Source organism: Pseudopodoces humilis, chromosome 2 (genome assembly GCF_049639895.1).
Source record: "Pseudopodoces humilis isolate 2021_Gansu_Grassland_sample_001 chromosome 2, ASM4963989v1, whole genome shotgun sequence".
NCBI lineage: Eukaryota > Metazoa > Chordata > Aves > Passeriformes > Paridae > Pseudopodoces > Pseudopodoces humilis.
The window spans coordinates 74,690,135-74,712,617 of record NC_142201.1 but is presented as its reverse complement, the minus strand read 5'-3'; the positions used below and the strand labels follow the sequence as shown (position 1 = coordinate 74,712,617).

At 34.5% G+C, this 22,483-nt stretch overlaps 1 protein-coding gene across 2 annotated transcripts in view; it reads left to right on the top strand.

The window, feature by feature from the left end:
* The window catches only part of DYNC2H1 (dynein cytoplasmic 2 heavy chain 1), a 140,981-nt gene that overhangs the window by 74,997 nt on the left and 43,501 nt on the right, over positions 1-22,483 (top strand). For both annotated transcript variants that reach the window (XM_005516220.3, XM_088051195.1), the window contains 9 exons: positions 665-796; positions 2,138-2,210; positions 4,886-5,046; positions 6,963-7,088; positions 9,445-9,555; positions 11,334-11,489; positions 13,578-13,653; positions 15,116-15,327; positions 17,036-17,140. In XM_005516220.3, coding sequence (XP_005516277.2) covers positions 665-796; positions 2,138-2,210; positions 4,886-5,046; positions 6,963-7,088; positions 9,445-9,555; positions 11,334-11,489; positions 13,578-13,653; positions 15,116-15,327; positions 17,036-17,140 — 1,152 coding nt within the window. The remainder of the gene's footprint in view (positions 1-664; positions 797-2,137; positions 2,211-4,885; positions 5,047-6,962; positions 7,089-9,444; positions 9,556-11,333; positions 11,490-13,577; positions 13,654-15,115; positions 15,328-17,035; positions 17,141-22,483) is intronic.

Genomic DNA, 22,483 nt, shown 5'->3' with positions numbered 1-22,483 from the left:
CAGCATTTATGATTGCTCAGACTGAACTAAAACAAAAACTATTTCTTGCTTTGGTTCTTCCTATCACAGTCAACGCTGAAGTCCTCAGATCCTGACAGGAACTAAAGGATACTAGTGCTGAAATTCTGTCAGCCTCTTCTCCTGCACATAGCTCAGCAGCAAGAAAAAAAACCTTGACTGGTCTTTGGCAAGGACTTTTTTTGCTAAATCATGTTAACTATTTAATATCTCTTCAACCAGGAATCAGGAACAATCACAATAACGGTGTGGCAAGCATAATAGTTATAGGTTTAAACAAACAAACAAACAGAAATTGAGTAACTGTAATCAGTAGCATGCAGTGATAGCAAACCATTACTGATAGCAGATAGCAGATCATCATTAGAGGAAAAGACTTAAAGGTAAAGCCCAAAGTTTAAAATCAAAGAACCTTAAGGTTTAAAACTAAAATTATAGCGCAAATATAGATTTAGTCTTTCCAGGGAATAGATAAACAAGTGGTTAATTTTAAAAAGTACTCTTTTCTTCTCTAACTTCAAGGATAAAGTTGAATTTTGTGATTTGCACAGTAGTGGTCATAGTGACATTTGGAAGTAAATTAAAATATACAATGTCCAAATGGCTATTCTTCTTTACAGTTCAATCTACACTATTTGTATTGTAGGTTTCTCTCCCAGGTCTCTATCAAACACTTGGCTTTGAAGATGAAAGTCTGTGGCGTACTTTTTCTCAGAGCTCTATATGTGAACAAGATTTTCCATCTCCAGTTGTAAAAAGAATTTCCTTGTTTCAGCAGGTAATCTTTCCTTTCATAGTATTAATTATGAGTTCAGCAGTGAAAGTAAATTTTACATCCAGGCCTGGTTGAATTATAAGCAGTGACAGTATCTATACTGTCTTACAGTTTAACTTGTTTTTTTAATCTAAGAGTTATATATTTTTTTTACTATAGTGCATATTATTTCTCTGTTATCTGAGTCTTTTTAGTGTTGATGTATTAGCTGCAACTGAGTATACCCTCTAAGGTAGCAAGTTCTTTAGAAATATACACAGAATTAATTTTATGGATAGGCATTAAAATTGTTTCATGGTTGCCTTGTAACTGCTGGATGTGTCAGCTTGTTGAGCATCTTACTTCATCACTGAATGCACAGACTCACACATCTGACACAAAATACAGTAGCAGTGTCTGCTTCTTTAGAATAGAAGTCATGAAAAACAATATCTGAAAACCTGGTGATAAAGAATGCACCAAGAATATGGGAAAGGCAGTATCCTTCCTCAACCTAAGGGTCCTTTTCCACCTGAAGAGAAAAATATAATCACTTTTGTGCTTATGGGAAAAAAAGATGTTGTTACTTTCTTTCAAATGATGCTGTGATTTGTCTTTTGAAGTTACTTTGCATGAAAACATTCAAAGAAGAGGGTATTAGACAATGTAGTTTCATGTTGATTGGTTCTTAGCTGCAGTCTATTTGTAGTTTTTTATGGAGGTGGAAAATTTCTGAAATAGCATGCATGGAATTTAGGAACAAACCATTTTAGAAAGGAGTTTGTCTGAGTCATATTTGATTCAATGAAATGCTGAAGAACACTTCTTATGTGTGCAGTGTGTTTTCAGGAAATGTTTGTATTCATAGGAAAGTAAATCTGGAATGATAAGTGCATCTTATTTCTTGTACAGAAAGTATTAATTATGTTTCTGTTTATGAAATATATTGAAACCACATTGTTAGATTGATGTGCCACTCATAAATTAGTTTGAACTGAAACCAGAAATATTACAGTTCCACGTAGGACATTACTGCCTATATATGTGCATAGAATTTAGATACTAGTGTAAAGCTAGCCACCCTCATAGCTACTTTTCTTCTAAAACATTGTAGAAAAGTTTGTAGCTTACAAGTAGACATTAGGTATAGATCTGTCTTCTGATTCTATTGATTGAACAAGCTACTTACAAAAGAACAATTACAGTAGATTATCTTGGAAATGAATGATCAGATAGCTCTATATATTGAGAGAAAATAATTATGTTCTGGAGAAAAATTCAAAGAATTCATCCTTCTTAGAAAAGTCTTGCAATTTAAATGGTCACTACGTGGTTTTATCTCCCCTGAATATATTTTATTTTAAGGTACTTGTGGTGCAAGCTGTCAGACCAGACAGACTACAGAGTGCCATGGCTCTTTTTGCATGTAAATCCCTAGGTAAGTTGATTTTTCACCAGAGTATTTCTGCACAAAAATTAAATAGCATTTTTTGTCCTATGTTTCTCTTTCCTTTTATAGTTCTTATGGAATCCTTAAGCATATGAAAATATGCTCTAAATGGGTTAGCTGAATTTGCTCTTTTAAAATATTCTAAAAGCACTTTTGAAATGGTTTATTTTGCACAGTGATTGAAAATACAATAAAAAGATATGTCAAATTATTTTGAATAATTCTTGAACAGTGGAGTAATTAAGAAAGGAAGATAACTGGCTTTCTCTAAGTTTTACACTGCAGCACTCTCCTTAAGACTCAAATTTTCCATAAATGTGATTTTATGTCATTTACTATTTAAAGACCATTAAGTCTGAGATTTTATAAATTGAGTCTCTAAAGATTATTTAATTAATATCAGTCATTTCTGTCTAACTCTTGGTCTGTAATACTTTTTACTGTCTTTTTAAAAATACTCATGATTTAGAGTAGTTCAATGCTGCAGTTGTCTATTTGTTCTAGTAAGGCAGTTTCCTCTCTCATGTCTATTATATCCAAAGTTTGAAACCTATATGCCAAATAATCTTAACATTGCAGTACAGCACACAAAAACTTTCCTTCAGTTTTTAGCAGTTTTGAGTGTCTCATCGGGGTGGACACTGTAAGTTCTAAAAGTCACTTTATTTTAGTCCCTTATGCTGTCTGTGGGCATTATTTGTTGCTCAAAATTGGCTCCATACCTGCCACCCAGACTGAGATTTTCAGCATTAAGGTATAGCTTCTCTGTCAAACATTATTGGTAGATAGAGAGGGTACTTTGGTCATGGTGACATGGCCCATGCTGACAAGGTCCCTGCCTGTTGGACTCAAATGGCAAGAGTGATCTGCAGTGTGTGTGGCTCAAAACCAGTGGAGACCTGAACGCAGAGTAAATTTATTTACTTGCTTACTGTCTTCCAAATCTTAATGTATTCCATACATCACTTGTGTTGGGATCAGTTGCTTGTAGGAACGCTGTGCGGTGGAATGTTTTTGGTGAATGAAGCTACAGTCTCACCAAGGAAGGCAGAATACCATTGACTCCATTTCAAAACCAGTAAATCATCCTCAAGTCGTTCACAGATTTTTCATACATATCAGTGAGATTGGCAAAATCCAGACTAGCACTTTCTAACCAATAAAAGATGTCACGCTTGTATGAATATTTTTTCATATTTTTTCTACCATGTCTTTTTCAGTGTCCTTGCCCTGAAACAACTTAAACAAACTGTTCCACATAGTTCTAAAGGAAGCCATTAAGTTTCCAATCTCATTTGGCTGCTTTCCTGTGAGACAAAATGAATTCCAAAAGAGCTGTAATATCCTACAAGAAAGCCTTTCAATTCTGTTTTATCCAGACAATTTTTTTTTTTTGGCTTTTCACACCTTTTACCTATATTTTGAAATTTATGGAGGAAGAAAATCACACCTTTTACCTACATTTTGAAATTTATGGAGGAAGATGGAGCAAAATAATTTCTTTTGAAGATAAGGTTCATAAGAATTTCCTACAAATGTATTTTGTATTACCTGAGTCATGCTTATTTCATTATTTTACATGCTATACAGAAATGCACCATGCGAACAGCCTTTCAGTACTTAAAGGGGCCCACAAGAAAACTGGAGGTGGACTTCTTACAAGAGCATGTAGTAACAGGACAAGGGGGAATGACTTCAAACTGAAAGAGAGTAGATATCGATTAGATATTACGATTAAATTCTTTCCTGTGAGGGTAGTGAGGCACGGGAACAGATTTCCCTGAGAAATTGTGGATGCCCCATCCCTGGAAGTGTTCAAGGCCAGGCTAGACAGGGCTCTGAAAAACTTGTTCAAGTGGGAAGTGCCCCTGCCCATGGAAGGGGGTTGGAGCAAGATCATCTCTGGGGTCCCAATACAAACTGTTCCATGACTCTATGGTACAAATTATATAGCACTGTTCTATATGCAACATACACTAGATCAAGTCTGAAAACTGCGTCCTCAAGGAAGTGTGTATTGCATCTTTTAGGAGCTGTGGCATAAATGTCACTGGACTCTTCTGTCTTACTGCATGTTGTGATTTCCCTTTGCACCCAATGCTTCACTGGTTAAATGCTGGTCTAAAGATGCATGAAAATATGTGGTTAACATTATTTGATTTATGATACTCTTATACATGTATCTTTGAGCTCATGTATAAATACCTTGCCTATACTAGGTCAACATTCTAGACATCTAAGTTGTATATTAAAATAAATAATAGATACAAGTAATCATAGTACCAAGAACTGTGTAAGTTGAATAATTAAAGCTCTCAGGGCAGTAAGGAGAGAAGTTCTGCATGTGGACATACATACTGCAACTAGTTTTAGCAAATAGCTTCTCATTCCACTCCTCTCTTTTTGTATGTTTTCCTCAAGACTACATTCTGAATAAAGACTGCAGTTTGACAAGCTGGAAATCCAGAAATACTTTTCTTCTCAGTATGGGGTGCATTATACTTACCTGCATGTTGTAAGGATTTTTTCTTCATTTTAAAATCAGTTTTATGGTATCTGCTGAACAGGACTCTTGACAGCCGGATGAACTCTAAAGTGGATAATGACGCACTCCATCATGTGTAGTCGCTTTATTTCCATAATAATTCTAATTCTAATTATAGGAATAAAAGAATTATCTCCATCACCTCTGAATATGAAACGTCTATATAAAGAGACACTGGAAATTGAGCCCATCTTGATAATAATTTCTCCTGGTGCTGATCCTTCTCAAGAATTACAGGAACTTGCCAGTGTTGAAAGAAATTCTGAGTGCTACCATCAGGTCAGTCTTCGATAAGTGTAATGGTTAAAAACCACAATGTGTAAAATTTTGCTGTAGTAATATCTGTTTTACTTAATTTTCCAAGGAAGTTAGTAAGTAAAATCATAATTTGGTGTCCGTGGTGTTTTATTGCTCTCACCTGTATTGACACTAGCTTCTCATTCCATTTGCAAAATGGGCTGTAGAAGAGACACACACAATTAGTCATGCTTACAGAAGCAGAATCCAAGCAAGAGACATTCCTCCAGTGTGGAGAAGGAAAGAAATGAGAAGATGAATGGAAAAGAAAAAAAGATGCTGAGAATTCTTATACATGCTGCAGCATTATCTTTTTTACAAAGAAAACTCACTAACAAAAACCCACTACAAACTAGACTTCATAATTTCCTCTGCTTATAGGGTTTGCACATTTTTTTTCTTCAACAGAAAACATAAATTGGGTAGTCAGTGATTGTGAGTACTTAGGTATTCTGTGAAATTCTGTTAAATATTTTGAGAATTTTTAAGTCTTTACAGGTTCCCAAGAATTCCCAAGAATTAGCTCCTGGTTTGATCTTTCATACCTGGCCCTAGCTTGAGCAGGAGATTGGACTCGATACCTTCCAGGTTCCATTCCAATTCAAATTATTGTATGAATCAGGTGTTTTCCTAATATTCCCAATATACAGTACCAATATGCTTTATAACTTTCTGTAAAATATTATTTCCTTCTGTCATTTGACATATTAAGGGGAGGGAGGTTGTTATCTAGCTGATCACTGGTTAGCATAGAAATGGAAAATGTCAAGTTTAATATTGCTTTTAAATAGTCCTTGAAATTGTTCCTTTTCTGGAACATAAACTGATATAATATATTTTTCCCATCAAACTGTAAAAATTTAGATCCTACTGCCATTTTATCTAGCTGTGAACATTGCAGAACACATATTTCTTACTCTGCCACATGGATTTTCATGTTTATCTCTAAATACCCTTTATGTGTTGAACTTTAAAAATGTAGCATAGTATGGTATTCGGTTAAAGATAGGACTCAGAGCTAAATCATCTGAAAGTTGTTAACTAGTGGGAATGTTTTTGTTACTATTTCCTACACTTTCTCATGTAATTTGAATAGAACATAAAAGATAGAATTTTCTTCTTTGTTCATTTATTTCTCACATGGGATAAAGAACAGAGTGCTGAATTTGTGCCATGTGCTACTATATTGCTGGTGACTTTCAGTTGTCTTCTTTTGGGTATTTTCAATTATTTTAAGATATTATGCTCAGTTCTATTTAATCAGAATCATAATGCCAAGACAAGACTTTTCACATTGGCTAAGACCTCTTTATTTTCAACTTGTTTGGTTCAGGGCTTTTTTGTTATGTATATCTTCCAAATAGATTGTAAGGTAGAACTAATATGATATTATAAAAAGTGAATAAAGTAGTATATGTTAAACTATTCATATATCCCAGCTGAAAAGAGAGCAGCCTTAGTTTTGCACTCATCTTAATACAAAATTGAGTATTTCTCTTCAAAGGAAGTACTCCTAACTTCCACTCAAAAGAAACTTAGTTCTCATTTATCTCTTATTTTTGCAGTTCTGCAGTAATACAGTTTAGTCACTGATATTTAAATTACTTTTTGACTTCCCAGGGAATACGATCACTGTCACCAAGTGATGTATGGTTTTTTCCATTAAAAGCCTAGGTAATGTACAGAAGCTGGCTAGATAAGCTGCAAAGAAAAACTTGCTTCCCTTAATCTTTTCCCTACTTCAGGAAGAGAAAATTTAGAGAAAATTGTGGCTATCTTTAGCACTCTTCTTTTTAACGTATGTATCCTAACTTGTATTTATAATTTATAACCACTTTGTATTTACCTGTTAAATGAGGTATGAGATATTCTTGATACACCTGTGTCTTCCATTTCAGATTGCCATGGGTCAGGGCCAAGCTGACCTGGCTATTCAAACTTTAAGAGAATGTGCTCAGAATGGAGAATGGCTGTGTTTGAAGAACCTGCATCTCGTTACATCTTGGCTTCCTGTATTGGAGAAGGTGAGGGCAAACAGAGAAGATGATATGGGAAACCAGACAAAATTAGTATGCAGCATTTCTAAAGCATTTCAGGAATTTCCATGGTGATGTTTAAAACTGCAGTTTAGAAATATGCTTTTGTGGTTTTCTCAGTAAATAAGGTGAACTGTTTCAGGTCTGAGCAGCACCCTTCTTTGTGTGAGTGCTTTAATTTTCATACAATGTAGAGTATTTCTACCACAATGAGTGAGCAAATGCTCCAATTAGGACTTCTAGTACTTTGTGAGATACTGCCCATGTTTTTTTATAAACTATGAATCTATGTATGCTTGAATTATTTTTCCCCTTAGTTCTAGAACTTTCTTTTTGGTAATTCTTTTTTTTTGAAGTGCAGACTCAGGCTGAGTCAATAGGAGTTTTTGCTAATTTGAAATTAAAATGTCTTCTATTTTATAGAAACACACACTTATAGCATATAAAATCATTAACTTGCTAACTAAAATTGATTTTATATGATATACTTTACATGTGCATCACCATGAAATCCTCAAAACAAATAAAGTCAGAAGAAGATCATGGAACTCCTTCAACAGTTACTACAGTCTAAATTTCCCAGTTTTCAATGATTTTTGTAAAGTGTAGTCCATGGACATGAGCTATCTGGCAGTATCCATGTGGCGTCTACCTTCAGCAATCCTGTTACCCATTCTGGAAAAACAGAAAGGCAAAGCAAGATAACACTGATGTGTGTCATGTAGTCCAAACAAGACAGTCAACAGTAATGAAATGTTTGTAGGCTCATTGCTGAATACAAAATTTCAGATCTTCTAAGTATTAAAATATGGATATGTGTCAGGAGGGTCTTATTCACATGTGTTAAACTTCTTGCTGAGTTTAATATAGACTAAAATTTGCTGATGTTTGACTCTGCACATCCCCTTGCCTGTTTTGCATACCATTAGCAAGTGTAAGGCTATGTAATTCTTACATTTGAACATCCTCTTAAGAGACTTCTGCATATTCATAAGTCATTTCCATCCAGGTACAGAAATTCAGTTCTCACAGTCTTTGAATATGGCTCCAAGTGTATCCCAGTGAGGTAGATGAAAAACTGGCCCAATTGTGTTACTCAAAAGGTTACTTTCAGCATCAAAAAATCCAGTTGGAGGTCTGTCACCAGTGTTGTGCTCTAGGCATTGATACTGTGGCCAACATTAACATCCTAATTAATGAGGTGAATAGTGGAACAAAGTGCATTCTCAGCAAGCAGAGATGATAAAAAAAATTGAGGGAAATGATTGATCTAACAGATGAGTGTACTTTCATTCAAAAGGACCTTGATAAACTGGAGAAGTAGGCTGACAAGAACCTTGTGTGAAGTTCAGTAAAGGGAAATGGCAAGTGCTTCACATAAGAAGGATTAACTCCAGCCACCCAAACAGTGTGGGGACCAACTGGCTGAAAAGCAGCTTGGCAGAAAAGATCTGGGAGTCCTGCAGGGTAAGAAGGGGACCATGAGCCAGCAAAGTGACTTAGCAGCAAAGACCATTGGCATCCTGGGCTGTTTTAGGCAGTGTTGCCAGCTGGTGGAGGGAGGTCGTCCTTCCCCTCTACTCAGCACTGGTGAGACACACCTGGAGTCCTGTGTCCACCACATGGCTAGCCAATGCAAGAGAGACGTGGGCATGCTGGAACCAGTTCAGGAAAGGGCTGCAAAGGCGATGAAGGAACTGGAGTATGTATCATACAAAGAGAAACTGAGACAGCTGTTCAGCCTGGGAAAGAGAAGCCTCAGGGGGAATCTTAGTATTTTGTGTATTGGCTGATGAGAAAGAGTAAAAGAGACTGAGTCAGACCCTATTCAGTGGTGTCCCATGACAGGACAAGAGGCCATCGGCACAAATTAAAATGCGGAAATACTATTTAAATATATGATAAAACTTATTTCAATGTGACAACAAATACTTGAAGGAAAAGAATATAGCTATAATGGTGTTGAAAGTCATTGAGATCTGTTGTTGATACGCCGCCCACGTTGCAACCCTTCATCATTTTTGATGTAGCCTTCTGGTATTATTTTACTTAAAAGAAGTAATGAAGCACTCTATATTTTTATGTCCTGAATTTAGCATCGAGGAGAAAGGTGCAAATATTGTGACACAGCTAGGATGAACTTCAAATATGAGCACAGCATAGATATAGAAAGTGTGGAGGCAGTGCATCTTGAACTATAACCTTATGTGTATAAGCGACTGTCGATTTTTAGATAAACCTAACTTTCTAATCCAGCATATTATAATTTTATAAATACTGTTCTGTGTATAAAAAACTCCAATCACCTCAAAGCCTGTTTCAATATATAACATCTCTTTAATAGGAACTGAATTCATTACATCCTCAACCAAACTTTCGTCTTTGGCTTACTACGGAAGTTCATCCAAAATTTACTCCGATTTTGCTTCAATCAAGTCTGAAAATAACTTATGAAGTAAGATCTGTCTGGAAACTTTTATTAGATTCTTACATTGAATGAACTTTGATGTATAACAAACTACATGTTTCGATAGAATATCTGGTTTTACCTTTTATTTCAATTACATGTAATGCAAGAATAATATTTTACCGTGAAAGATGACTTTTTTCCTAGATGCTTTTTCCAGTTGAAAGTATGAACTGAAAATAAGTTTACATAAGAGAAATAGTTGCTCTATTTTGTGCCCCAAATTCTTTTGTGCATTTAATCGGTTTTTCTTAAAAGCAGAAATCTACACAGGTGTTGTTACATGGACGGAAAAGAAGGAATTGATGAATATCCTCATCTGAAGATCACAGAATCCTACTTTCTCTTTCTTATTCTCCTTTTTGGCCCTGTAGCTTTATATTCACTGGACTCTTTCAACAAAAATGGCTCTCCTCCCATACAGCAGAACATACAGTTAAAAGCCTTTACTCAAAGTTGAGAGCTTTGCATTTGAAATGGCTCAGCCTCAGGAATAACAGGGACCATGTTCCTCCAATTGATTGGATAGTAGTTTAATGATGAATGCACTTAAGAAGAAATGTCCAATATGGAAATAATTAGTAGGAGTGCTCCCAAGTCTTCCATTTGTAATAGAGTGTGGAGATTTTGCCTGCAGCTGATCCAGGAAACTTTGACCTTTTAGAGTCCAATCTTGCTGACTTTCAAGAAGCTGAAATAGTTACACTTTTACATTGACTTACAGGTATTTTAAAGTTTTTGCAGTAACTTTTTGCCAATATTGAGGTCTTCAGTGGTACAAAAACTGCAGGACTGTGTTACTCATTCCACTATCTTTGGAAAAACTGGAACTTTGCACAAATGAAGTATTCTAAATAATTTTGTTTCCTTTCCAATTGCAGTAAATATTTTGTTACCATGAAAGAACAATGATAGGCAATGACTTGGCAAATGATAATTGAGTATTATATGGTTGTAGTATGTTCCAATGTATGTAGAATGTTAACAATGAAGATACAGGTATTAAGAAAACTCCATCAATTTACTACAGTATTTTGCAATTACTTGTCAGAAGCAACAGTGATAATCTTATGGAAACACTAACAGCCATTTTTCAAAAGAAAGAAATAACAACAAACATTTTTAGAAATTGTAATTTAAATATCTTTAAAATTTATGTTTGCCTTCAGACTTGTAAATGATTTGAGAATGGATGCGTATCCAGTTGTCTTTACTTTTAAGCACTGTAATTTCAGTTACTGCCTACACCTTAAATGCAGTTATTTCTAGTGGTTGTGAGCATTGCCTACCACTAAATCTGAGATCTGGCATTTTATCATATATATGTACCATATTTATATACTAGCTAACAGAGTGTGGGGATGGCATAAGGCAATTTGGCATTCATCACATCACAGAAGTAATTGGTAGTTGAGGTCATAAAATCAGAAAAGAAGTTGTTTTGTTTGAAAATAATTGAATTTACTTTATGCTGATGTATTTCGATAGACTATACCTTCACTAGGTTCTTTTAGTGTAGTACAGTCCTATAAGTTGGTCCTGCTTACCTGTTTACCATTTCCTTCAGTATGTTAAAGTTATTTTCACTACTGAATCATTATGTTTTTAGGCCATTTATTACAAATATTTTTTTTTTGTTATATTTTATTTGATTAAATACTGTTTGTCATTTCATTAAGTTACAAATTCCAGGTTATAATCTAAGAAAATAGCACATAAAATTACCAGGTTTTCTGTCTAGAACAGTGTTTTTCCTTCCAATGCAGGCACCTCCAGGCCTCAAAAAAAATCTCTTGAGAACTTACGAATCTTGGACACCAGAGCAAATCAACAAAAAGGGAAATTTGTCTAGAGCACATTCTCTCTTTTGTTTAGCATGGTTTCATGCTGTATGCCAAGAAAGAAGAAATTATATCCCTCAGGTAATATTTTATTTGCTGTCTTTTAAAAAATTTGCCCCATTTCTTAACTTTTATACTTGGAAGTGTTTTCCATCACGTATATGATGGGTCATATTCAGAAATGAGAAAAACTTGGATATTTCTGGTGCTTGCCTTTATTGTCTCTGAATTTATTGCAAAATAAGATCCTGGTAACCTCTGTTCCTGTCCCTTTGAAAATTACTTTACCTGCATGGGGTTATTTTGTGATTCGTGTACTAAGTGATACTGCTACAGAAGTGTGGAAAAAATTCTGTGAATCCTGTTTGCTTGGGACAGGCAAAAATATTATGTAAAGAAATTGAATGGAAGACATGAGGAAAGATACACTGGAGGGAAGGAAGAGATGACATTGTCTAAAGTTTTTTCATAAACTTTTTTCATACAAACTCCTTCAAGGAGAAGGAAGAGCAAGGGAAATCACAAATTTCTTGCGAGGATTATAATGATTTTCAGAGATGTGTTTTTTCTTTAGCTAAGTTTTTGATTAAAGTGAACATTTTTTTTTCTGGCTGCATGATTCCTAAATTAAGCAGACCAAAAAAAAACCACCGAACATCAAACTGTTTTATGTCATGTTTATTTTATTCTATTTATACGAAATGGGAAATTATTCTGTCATATGAAGGATTTGATCTGGCATAGTCTGGAATATTTGAGTTTTTTCTACTTTTGACTTCATGATTTTTTTTAAGGTTGTTTGCCTTTTGCAGTAACAGGAATATGGTGTTCAAGAAGTACAATAGGTGAAAATATTTAAAGTATTAAACTGACACATGAATTCTCCTTTGTTCTTTTTCAAATTTATGTTCATTTTGCACCAGTTTTTCAAGTAATATGAGAATAGGATTGGTACTCTCTTTAATTCCACTGCACAAACGTTCAGACGGTGATGGGCTTATATTTCAAGATTACCAGTTTGTAACATTTAGTTAATCTCAGGTAGAAGCTCTTGTATTTTATATTGAATTTTGAGTTGTTTTGGGTTCAAGATTTCGTAATTACCAGTTTGTAACATGGATGGACTGTAGTTAATCTTGGGATTAACTAATAATCTCAGAAGCTCTTGTATTTTATAATGAATTTTGCGTTGTTTTGGGTTCATGTGCAGACCTGTCCAAAAACCCCAAGATAATACTGTTAGGAGCATCTTTCCAGAATATGACATTCAGGGTGGCAGGCTGATAGTTTTTTGTGATCTGTGGTGCAGCTGCATTATTGACCTCAGGCTGTATTCATCTCACTGGACATGTGCATGTTGCACGTTTGCATTTCTCATCATGGATCGTATGCACTGTTGCTATGATGTCATTCATATGTCAAGTACACCGTATAAAGATAGAGCAATAGGACATACCTTTGAGACTAGGATTTCCTAAATGACTTGTCATATATCAGTATTTATTTATACTTAACTATTTACACTGAAAGCTTTTTGTGAGAATTACATGCACAGTATGCATTCCTACTACATAAAGACTCATGTCCCAAGAAAAAAAGGAGGTATAAACTGCAAATGATTAAATTATGCGTATGGTGGTCAACATTTTTATAGTAATTGTAGCAGTAATTGATAATTTTTTTTGTCAGACAAGAAGTGACATGAATTAAGGAGTAAGGTGATGTGAGCATATAAAAGACTATGTTTGAAGAATCAGTCCTATTTATGAAAATATTGTCTGTATACTGAAAGTCAAAAAGGCCCTCAGAAATAGAAAATTGTAATTCAATGCATGATCTAGTTTCAGATTTCAGCAAGTTTTAGTTGAGGTAAATATTCATAAAATAAATAAAATAACCTTAAGTTTATATTTTCATACTCAATGGATTCTGGGTTTTGTAAGTATATAAAATAAGTATTTGTAAGGATATAAAATTAAATGCACTGTTACAACTGAATTTTTTTTATCCTATCTCTATTGAATGTTTCAAAAAATGCACTTTAGAGGACACAGGTTGTTTCATTTTTCAAGTATTCTACAGCATTCAGTAACCACACGATACTGGTATTTGTCTTCACGATCACCATTGTGGGACTAATTAAATTCTTTGGATCTCTTTTCATGGTAGGGTTGGACCAAGTTTTATGAATTTTCTTTGTCTGATCTCCGTGCTGGTTTTGACATTATTGATAGACTCTTTGAGGGTAAGTCACTTCCTAAGGAGAGTCCCATTAGCAGAGATGTTACCTGAAGAGCTTTATCTTTCTATAACACTAAAGATGGAGATGCTGTAGAGCTCATCATCACTAAGCAAGACTAGAAAAACAGGGTGAATCATAAATCCATTTTTGGGGTGATGGATAAACCAATAATTCTTGGTGCCCAGGGAGTATGCTGCTCAGCTTCTTGAGTCTAGAGGAAGAAAGAGGAAATGCAGGGCTGCCTATAAGATGAAATCATGTGTCTCCATTCCTTCCCAGTGTGACTTCACCTAAATATTGAATAAATGAATTGAATGTGAAAGAATTCTTCATATTGAAACTCAGTATTAAATAGACCCCATTTCATTGTTCTGTTAACCAGTGTAGGAATTTCTAGTCTTAGTTAATATGGTAAAGGTAATTTTTTTTAACTGCTTGCATTTTGTACAATTCCAAAGTAAAGTTAGGAACTGATATGTAGAGATAATTTTCAATTGTTGACTTAAATGGGATTTGTGGATGGTTAATACTTCAGAAATTGGACCTTAATTGTGCAGACTTAAACCACACAGCGAGGTAAGGAGATTGAATCATTAACTGTCAATGATAATCATTAATTATTACTGTGAAATTATCTTTTCTTGTGAAGGAATGATTGAAGCATTAGGAAACAACAGTTGCCACCAGTAAACCCCCAATTAAAGTAATTGCCACTTCCCTCTTTCAAGGGACTTTAGGGAGTGCCTTTCTGATCAAGCTTTCACCTGCACATAAAAGCTATAGGATACAAATAGATCATTGTCCCATATAGTTATTCTGGGCAACTATGATGGAATGGAGGAAAAATAAGTTATTTTGAACTTGTGGGATATAGCTGTGTCAGAGTAATCTAATGCAACATCAATCTGACCAGGAAATTATTATTAGCATGCTTAAATTTATATGCTATGTTGTGTGATTCATAATGATTTGCAAAGTATCTGTCCTGGACTTCTTTGTTTTTGAAAGATGACATTTCCAGTAATCTTACCTTTTTGGAGCATGATCTGCTTTTGGTTTAATCAGTCACTTTATATTATGAGATCAGATGGTACTGTGATAGAAAATAGTGTATAAAATTTTATTTAGGACAAAGGAGCACAAAATTCAAGTTTTAATAGCATAGTTTCTGAAATTCTTATAACCAATTAGTTCAAAAAGGACTTCAAGTGTAAAGCAAAATTTCTAATAATTCATTTGTGAACACTAAGTGTTCATTTTTTCAATGACAAATACTTACAAACTCTTTCAAGTTTCTGCAGCTTTTACTATTTGGTCATATAGAAGAACAATTAAAATTTAATTATTTGATTTGTTCATCTCTTTTTATTACCCTGAAGAATTGCAATGACAAGAAGAAATGCTTATAATGCAATGCTATTCAGGGATACAAAACTAATACTAATACTAATTAATTAATTCCTAGGTTCTAAAGATTTTCAGTGGGAATTTGTTCATGGCTTGTTTGAAAATGCAATTTATGGAGGTCGTGTAGATAATTACTTTGATATGAGGGTGCTTCGGTCCTACTTGGAGCAGCTTTTCAATTCACAAATCATTGGCAGTTTAAATGCCAGAGGCAAGAAGATGAGTTCTTTCCCGTGTTCGATCTCTTTACCAAATTCCTGCAGTATTTTGGTAGGTATACATCTTCTATCACCTAATGAATAATTTATTTTCATGAATTATTCTTGAAATATTTCCACAAAGAAAACCAAAGTTACAATCCAAAGGATACCTCTATTTCTTCAGAAAATGATCTCTTTTGTGTGGAGCATTAACTCTGTCAGTTCACTGTTCTTTCTTATAATATCTGATTGGACTGTGGTGCAGAGCAGCCTAGCTATGAAGAGTTGAGTATAAGAAATTGTGTTAATTTATGACAAAGATATAATTACGTTTTTATACAATTAGTATATTAACATAACTAGTTTTTTAAAGACTCCTAAATATTCCTACATCTTCTGGATGAAACAGGAAAATCTGAATATACCTTCTTGTTTGCAAAATACATCAACATTTTGAAAATCTGCTGACAGGGCATGGAGGGTATATGGCATTTTATTTGGTGATAAGTATGGATTCTGATTCTCCTTCAGTATTTCTTCTAGTGTAAAAGAGAGGAAATTCATCAGTCTAAACAACTGATCTCTGCCTGTCCTTTCACAATATAATTATTGTTGTTAGTGTGATTAAGATTCACTTGCATTCTGATGGAGGAATACACCTCTGATATGGACGGATATAAATAGTATTATGTCAGTTAAAATAAATTGCTGTGATTTGGCATTCTTTAACTGGATTCTGACTGCTCAGGTTTGGTTTGGGTTTTTTTAATTACTTTATTATGACCATTATTTTTTATTTTCTATAGATGTGCTGAGTTAATATAATAAAAACAGAAGGTATAAATAAACCAGGCTGATCTCTGTTCTTGTAGACAATATGGTCAAGTAGATGAATCTTCCTTCTGGCCTGCACAGCACTTAATACCTCTCAATATCTTCTATGATTATGTATGTAAGAATTTATAGTTCTGTGTCTTCAAGTAGTATTTCCTCAGTGTTTGGTGTAGAGTTCTGCTGCTGTTGTTACCTCTGAAGAGAGATTCCATGTTAAAGTGAGTTGTGCATATCCAGCACATGCTCCTGCAAGCAAAGACAAAATGCACATGGCACGTGCAACAGGGTGCAGCCAGATTTTTAGACAGTAAATATTTTTTCCTTTAAATCACAATAAAAGAGATATCCAACACCATTAGTCTGCCTTAGTCTGCAAGGCCTCTGTCTGTTTTGTGCAAGAGAACATCACTTCTATTATACTGTAGCCGCTGTGGATGCTATACTGCATCTCCAGTGATTATGCAAACCCATTGTTACCTAAACTATTTAACTTTCTTTGAGTGAGTACTTTAATAGATTTAAGTAGAAGTGAATGCTCTTAATTTTATAAATATGTATTATACTTATTAGAATTCCAAATGACCAAGTATTTGTTTTTTCTGTATTGTCATTAATCTTAACTTTAAATTTTCAACAGAAGTATTGTACCTACTTTTCAGGGACAGTCTTGGCATATTTTTGTTCTTATTTGATAGCATCACTGTAATAAGAATTGCTTTTTGCTCTTTTAGAGTGGAAATGTTATATAAAAGAATACAGTTTCTGATAAATAAAATTAAGAAATCTATAAATAAGATTACCATATATGTCATGTCTTATATACTTACTTTAGTCTTTATGTTGTGCTGTGCACATAATGAAGTTCTCTTCAGCATATGCTGTTAATTTTCATGAGTGGAATAAAAAGTTCCCTCTATTCTGTCTGTTATTTTCCTCTTATACAGGATTATCGTAATATTATTGAAAGCCTTCCGGAAGATGATAAACCTGATTTCTTTGGTCTGCCAGCTAATATTGCTCGTTCATCACAGCGTATTATCAGTTCCCAGGTAAAGTGAGTGTTTTTCATTGACCTCTGAATCTTTTTTCCAGCCATTATAAGCTGAAGAACCCAACCACCTGTTCATAAATGCAGTTTCCATAAGACAATCAGACTAAATTGATGTATTTTTTTTAATATGTTGACTTTTATTTGTAGAATATTTTAATATAATAATGTTTAATCTTTAGTTACAAGAATATTAATTTAGAACTTAGATAATTATTGAGAAAGCTTACGACAGTATAATTTAGTCCATGTTGAAGAGTGCTATGATAGTTTTACACATAGAATATGGGTAAGATTTTATGCTTTTGCTGAAACAGAAATTGTGAAAAAATTTTTCAGAATTTCCACAATTCTTCCAATTAGTCAAAAAAATCCATTCCAATTAGAAATGTGATTTTTTAAGTGAAGTTTGGATAAGAGCACACAATTACTGTATAAGTGCTGTTAAACAGTACAAATCTCTTAAGTACTCACTAGCATAGTTTATTTGAATGGTAAATTAGTTGTGTCAGATAATGTGAAAGTTGATGGATTTGAGAATCTTAAATCAGAGCTGTGAAGTGAATTGGTCTGTATGTCAGGGCTCTCTTAGTTTTCTGCCCAGCCCTGGTGTGCTATCTTACGTATGGACAAGTTATAGAGGGGAAAAAATTAAATCATAGAATCATAGCTTGGAAGAAACTTCAGTGATCATCTGCCCCAATCTTTCTTGGCAAAATCAGTTGGAAGTTCCCTATAAATGGAATTTCCTATTCCTAATAGTTACAGTTTTTTAAACAAAATATCTAATTTTTTTCTCACAGTCACTTAAAAAGGGCTCCAAGAAGAAATTTCCTATTGTTGTAAGACCTCCGGTATACCGAAAAAAAACCCCACACCTTTGAGTATTGCATTTGTTGCCTGTAGAATAGTACTGGTAAATTTATTTCAATATTCCTGTTCACTTTAATCCATAGCTGTATTTTCAAACTATTTCTGGTTTCATTATAACATTAAAACATAAAGATATGTAAAGACAAATCAGTAGGATGGAGGTGCATAAGGTAATAGGATGAACTCAAGAACTTGTCTATTACAAATACATATATTTACTATTATATATATATATACTATATATACTATTACAAAAAATTACTAATACATGCTCTGAGATTCAATGTAGCTCTCTTTGATTTTATCTTAAAATCATTTATGTAAACATCCATTTAGATGCTTTTGTTTCTCTCAGACTCACTGTAGACTGCTGATTTTTTTTTCAGCTGTGCTTTTATAACTGGTTAAAATCTGCTGTTCTTAAAAATGCTAATTGAAAATCAGAATAGACTTTGTAATAGGAGTTCCTGTGTGAAGGGAAATAGATAACAAGTGCATTTACATGTAAACTCACTCTGCTGAACTGGTCTGCCATAGCATTGATTATAAGATATAAACTCTGGGTTATAATCTTGAAAATGTGAGACTGCTTTAGTTGCAGTTCTGTGAGATGATTTTTTGGTCATATATTTTCTCCTCCTTCCAGTAGTATTTTGCAGTATTTCTTTAAGTTTTAGGCAATTTATGTAACAGAAATATGAGATTTTCCTTAAACTGTGTTTCTCCCTCACTGTGAATCCTACTCTCTTTCCATTTCTGACAGTTTGGCAGCTGTTTTAGATCCATAGGTGAACCCATGGTTCACAACTGGAAATTCAATGATTATTTTCTAGCAGGAGTGTTTCTCAGAATCCATTACCAAGCTAAAGCAAAGAAAAGGTGAATGAACAAGGGTAGTCAGAAATCAGTTGCTACTAGCTCAGCCGCCATGTCTCTAGCATCAGAAAGGTAAAATGTAATGCCATGTCCATTGCTTCACCGATTCTGTAGACTTTCTTTGAATATTATTAATTTTTCATGCCTAGAAGCAATATCTTGTGTTGCTGCAGCAACACACTTTAGTAGAAATAGGCTGCAGCACAGTGCAGCATTTTGAAGTCATGCAGATATCTCTTCTGTAACCTATGTATTGCTAGTGTTTGTGTAAACCTAAAACATCAATAAAAAGAAAGGGTCTTTTTTCAGAAATTTTACAAGTGTTGACTATATTCATAGCATCTTATCAGCAGAGAACTTTCCTAATTTAAAATCTGGATATCACTACCAGTATTATTTTTACATTGACAGTTACTAATTGATTTATTGGGAATTATGTTTTGCGGTGTTCTGTAGTGTAATTCAGAGAGTATTAATATTGAATGAATATTGGTAAAATCCTTCTTTTAAAAAATAAGTTTACTTAAAAGGATGTGATTGTTTTAGAGGCATGATTTATTTTTTTTTTCTGAATTATGTGCTTAGTTGCTCTAAGTAGGTAAGGATAAGTAAATTTTTAGAGCGTGGATTTCAAGAGTTCACTGTTTCTTTGTTTCTCCCTCACCTGATAGTACAACAAGCTTCTGACACATCTCTTATGTTGTATACGGTCGTGAATAATTGCACGTCTCTTGCTATGTTCTCTTTGCAGAACAGTGCATTAAAATAGAAAAAACTCCCACTGACAGTGAAGCTGCAGGAGTCAGTATACCCCATCCTACCTGTTTTATACCAGTAGAGATTTTCTGTACTGCAACTCAGTTTCCTCATACTCAACAGCAGTCCTTACCACTTAGTTACAGTCATGCTCCCTTCTCCTGGTCTGATAAACACTGTATTTTGCCTGCATGTTGGCCCATATTCAGGTGGTCCAGTCTCCCAGTCTAAGTTATAAACAAGCGCCCTGGGTATTACAGTCCAGCTCCAAGGTACCATATTCGAGCTTGCCATGGAGTGAATTATATAGATGTGTGAAATCCTGTTTCCTTCACTGATATGATCTTCAGTTAGTGTTTTAATATTTCTTAAAATACCTCCTGTGTTAACACCAAGTATTTTATTTATATGTTACTCTAACATTTCCCACAAGTCAATGGTATTTTAAAAACATCATGGAATTAGAGTTTATCTTTGAAATACACAGAGAGGTTCTGTCAGATTTTTACTCAGCTCTTAGAGGATATTTTGTTTAAATCCTGCTAGAAAAGACTTGTGATGTATTTATTGATTCAAGCCACTTCAAATTCCCCTGACTGATATTGAAATAATTTCTTATGGGTTTCTTTTTTCTTTTAAATGCTTAAGGTACTATGATAGAAAAATGCGATAAGCCAAATTCAAAGCCAGTTGAAATTAAAACAAAGAAACCCCAGTGTATTACCTCTAAACTAGCTTCAATCATACTCATATTATCCACCTCTTTTTAGCTAGTCATCCATTTTATTTTTTGTTACTAAGGAAAGACAAGCAGCTGCAGGGAATAATTTGTACCTGATAGGCATCTAAAATAAAGGAGTGAATCACCTTTTGGAAATACCTATTTATTTCCATTGAACTTTGAATCAAGCTTTGTAATAACGTCAACAGCATTTCTTAAACTTGTATAATGGACATTTTAATGAGCATTTAGGAGATTAAAGAAAATAGCCATAGCTATGAGGTTGTTGCTTACTCAGAATACAGGAGGGTTTCTTTTCTTCTGAAAACTGGACTGTTTGAAAAATTAGACTTTTATTAGAGCAGGATTTTGAAAATAGTTGGTTTTGTGATTTCCTCACTGAGTATTGTAACAATGTAAATATAGTTGTCACACTTGCATTTCAAATCTAAGTATTCTATTTCAAATTGAGAAGTTCAGGAGGAGGAAGTGAAATTTCAAGCATCCATAAGTATGCAAGTTGTGCTTGTCTCAAAGACAAGAAAGGGATTTTAGTAGGGATAAGTAGACATTTTTTTTGCTTGTTTTATTTTCCAGGGCAGTGAAAAACCAACACATTTCAAATTTCATGTTTGTTACCAGTTTTATTTTATTCAGCCGCTAAAGCAAGTGAATGGTTCCCACCATTATGCATCCTTAGGCAAGGCTATAATTCACATTTATGGAAGAGAGTGTTCTTGTGAGACTTGCCCAGTGTCTGGCAGCGTGCTGAGGGTGCACTCCATCTCCTCCATGAGATCACTGATGAAGACACGAAGCAGCGTTGGCCGCACAAGTGAGCGCTGTGAGCACCGCTGGTGACCGGCCAGCAGCTGAAAGCCCCTGTTAGTGTATGAGTGTGTTCTGTCCTTTGCATGGGCAAAAGTTTATTTCCCAGCATTATCTTCTCCTTTGCTTCCTGCACCATACACAAAGGCCTTAGAATACTTCAGGTTTTATGTACTATGCCTCACTTATTTTCTCTTACATTTGGCCAATGCCCCATGTTTTCTTTGAACTTTTTTCATATGTGTTGAAATCCATTTCACCCCTAATTGTATCTTTCTGGTCTTATCTCCAGCTGGGCTTTGGCTTTTCTAATTTCATCTTGAATTGCCCAAGCAGTTCTTTCACTGTCCTTGACTTTTCTTCTTATATGTTCCTTTATTTTGCCTTTCAATCCACAAAGATACTCCATGCTTACTCAGTCATTTTGTTAATAATTCTAGCCTTTCTGCACAATGAGGAGGCTTGTTCTCAAGTCTCATTCAAAAACAGTATTTATTCCCCTTTTTAATCAACTGAAATTAATGTCCTGTCCACTCAACTGCCTCAAATTTTCCCTCTCCTTACTATACTATATCATATTTTCCCTCTCCCTTACTGCCATTAAACCAGTGCCTTATTTCCTTAAGTTTACTTCATGGCTATCCTCAACATATATATAAATATAAAAAATATTTTCTGCCTGTATTTGCAGTGTGGGCTGTTAACCAACACTTCCAAAATTTCCTTTAGTGAGGTTATCATTAATAATACAGATTTTTCACATAATATTTTGAAATATAATGATGCAGAGTTGCAAATAATGGTGTTTAGAGGGCTTCTGTGACTAAAAGGTAACTCTTAAATTAAGATTTTGTAAGCTGTAATTTCCATGAAAAATTTGTTGATGCAGTTCTTTGACATAGTATAAACCTTACATGTTTTTTTTTTTTTCTTATTCTCAGTAAAAATGTCATCTTTCAGATCACTGCTATAAATATAAATGTTTTTGTACAGAACTCCAGTGCACAGTGTTATAGAGTATTTAAAAATGCCTATGGATGATCTGTGCCTGTATTCATACTTACTTTCATGTGGGAGGAGTGACTGATACCCCAGAGGGCTGTGCTGACATTCAGTGAGACCTGGGCAGGCTCGAGAGCTGAGCAGAGGGAAAGCAATGCAGTGTTCAGCAAAGGCAGGTTCCTGCACCTGTAGAAGAATAACCCCAGGCACCAGCCCAGGCTGGGGCTGACCTGCTGGGGAGCAGCTCTGCAGAGAAGGACCTGGGGGTCCTGGTGGACCACCACAAGC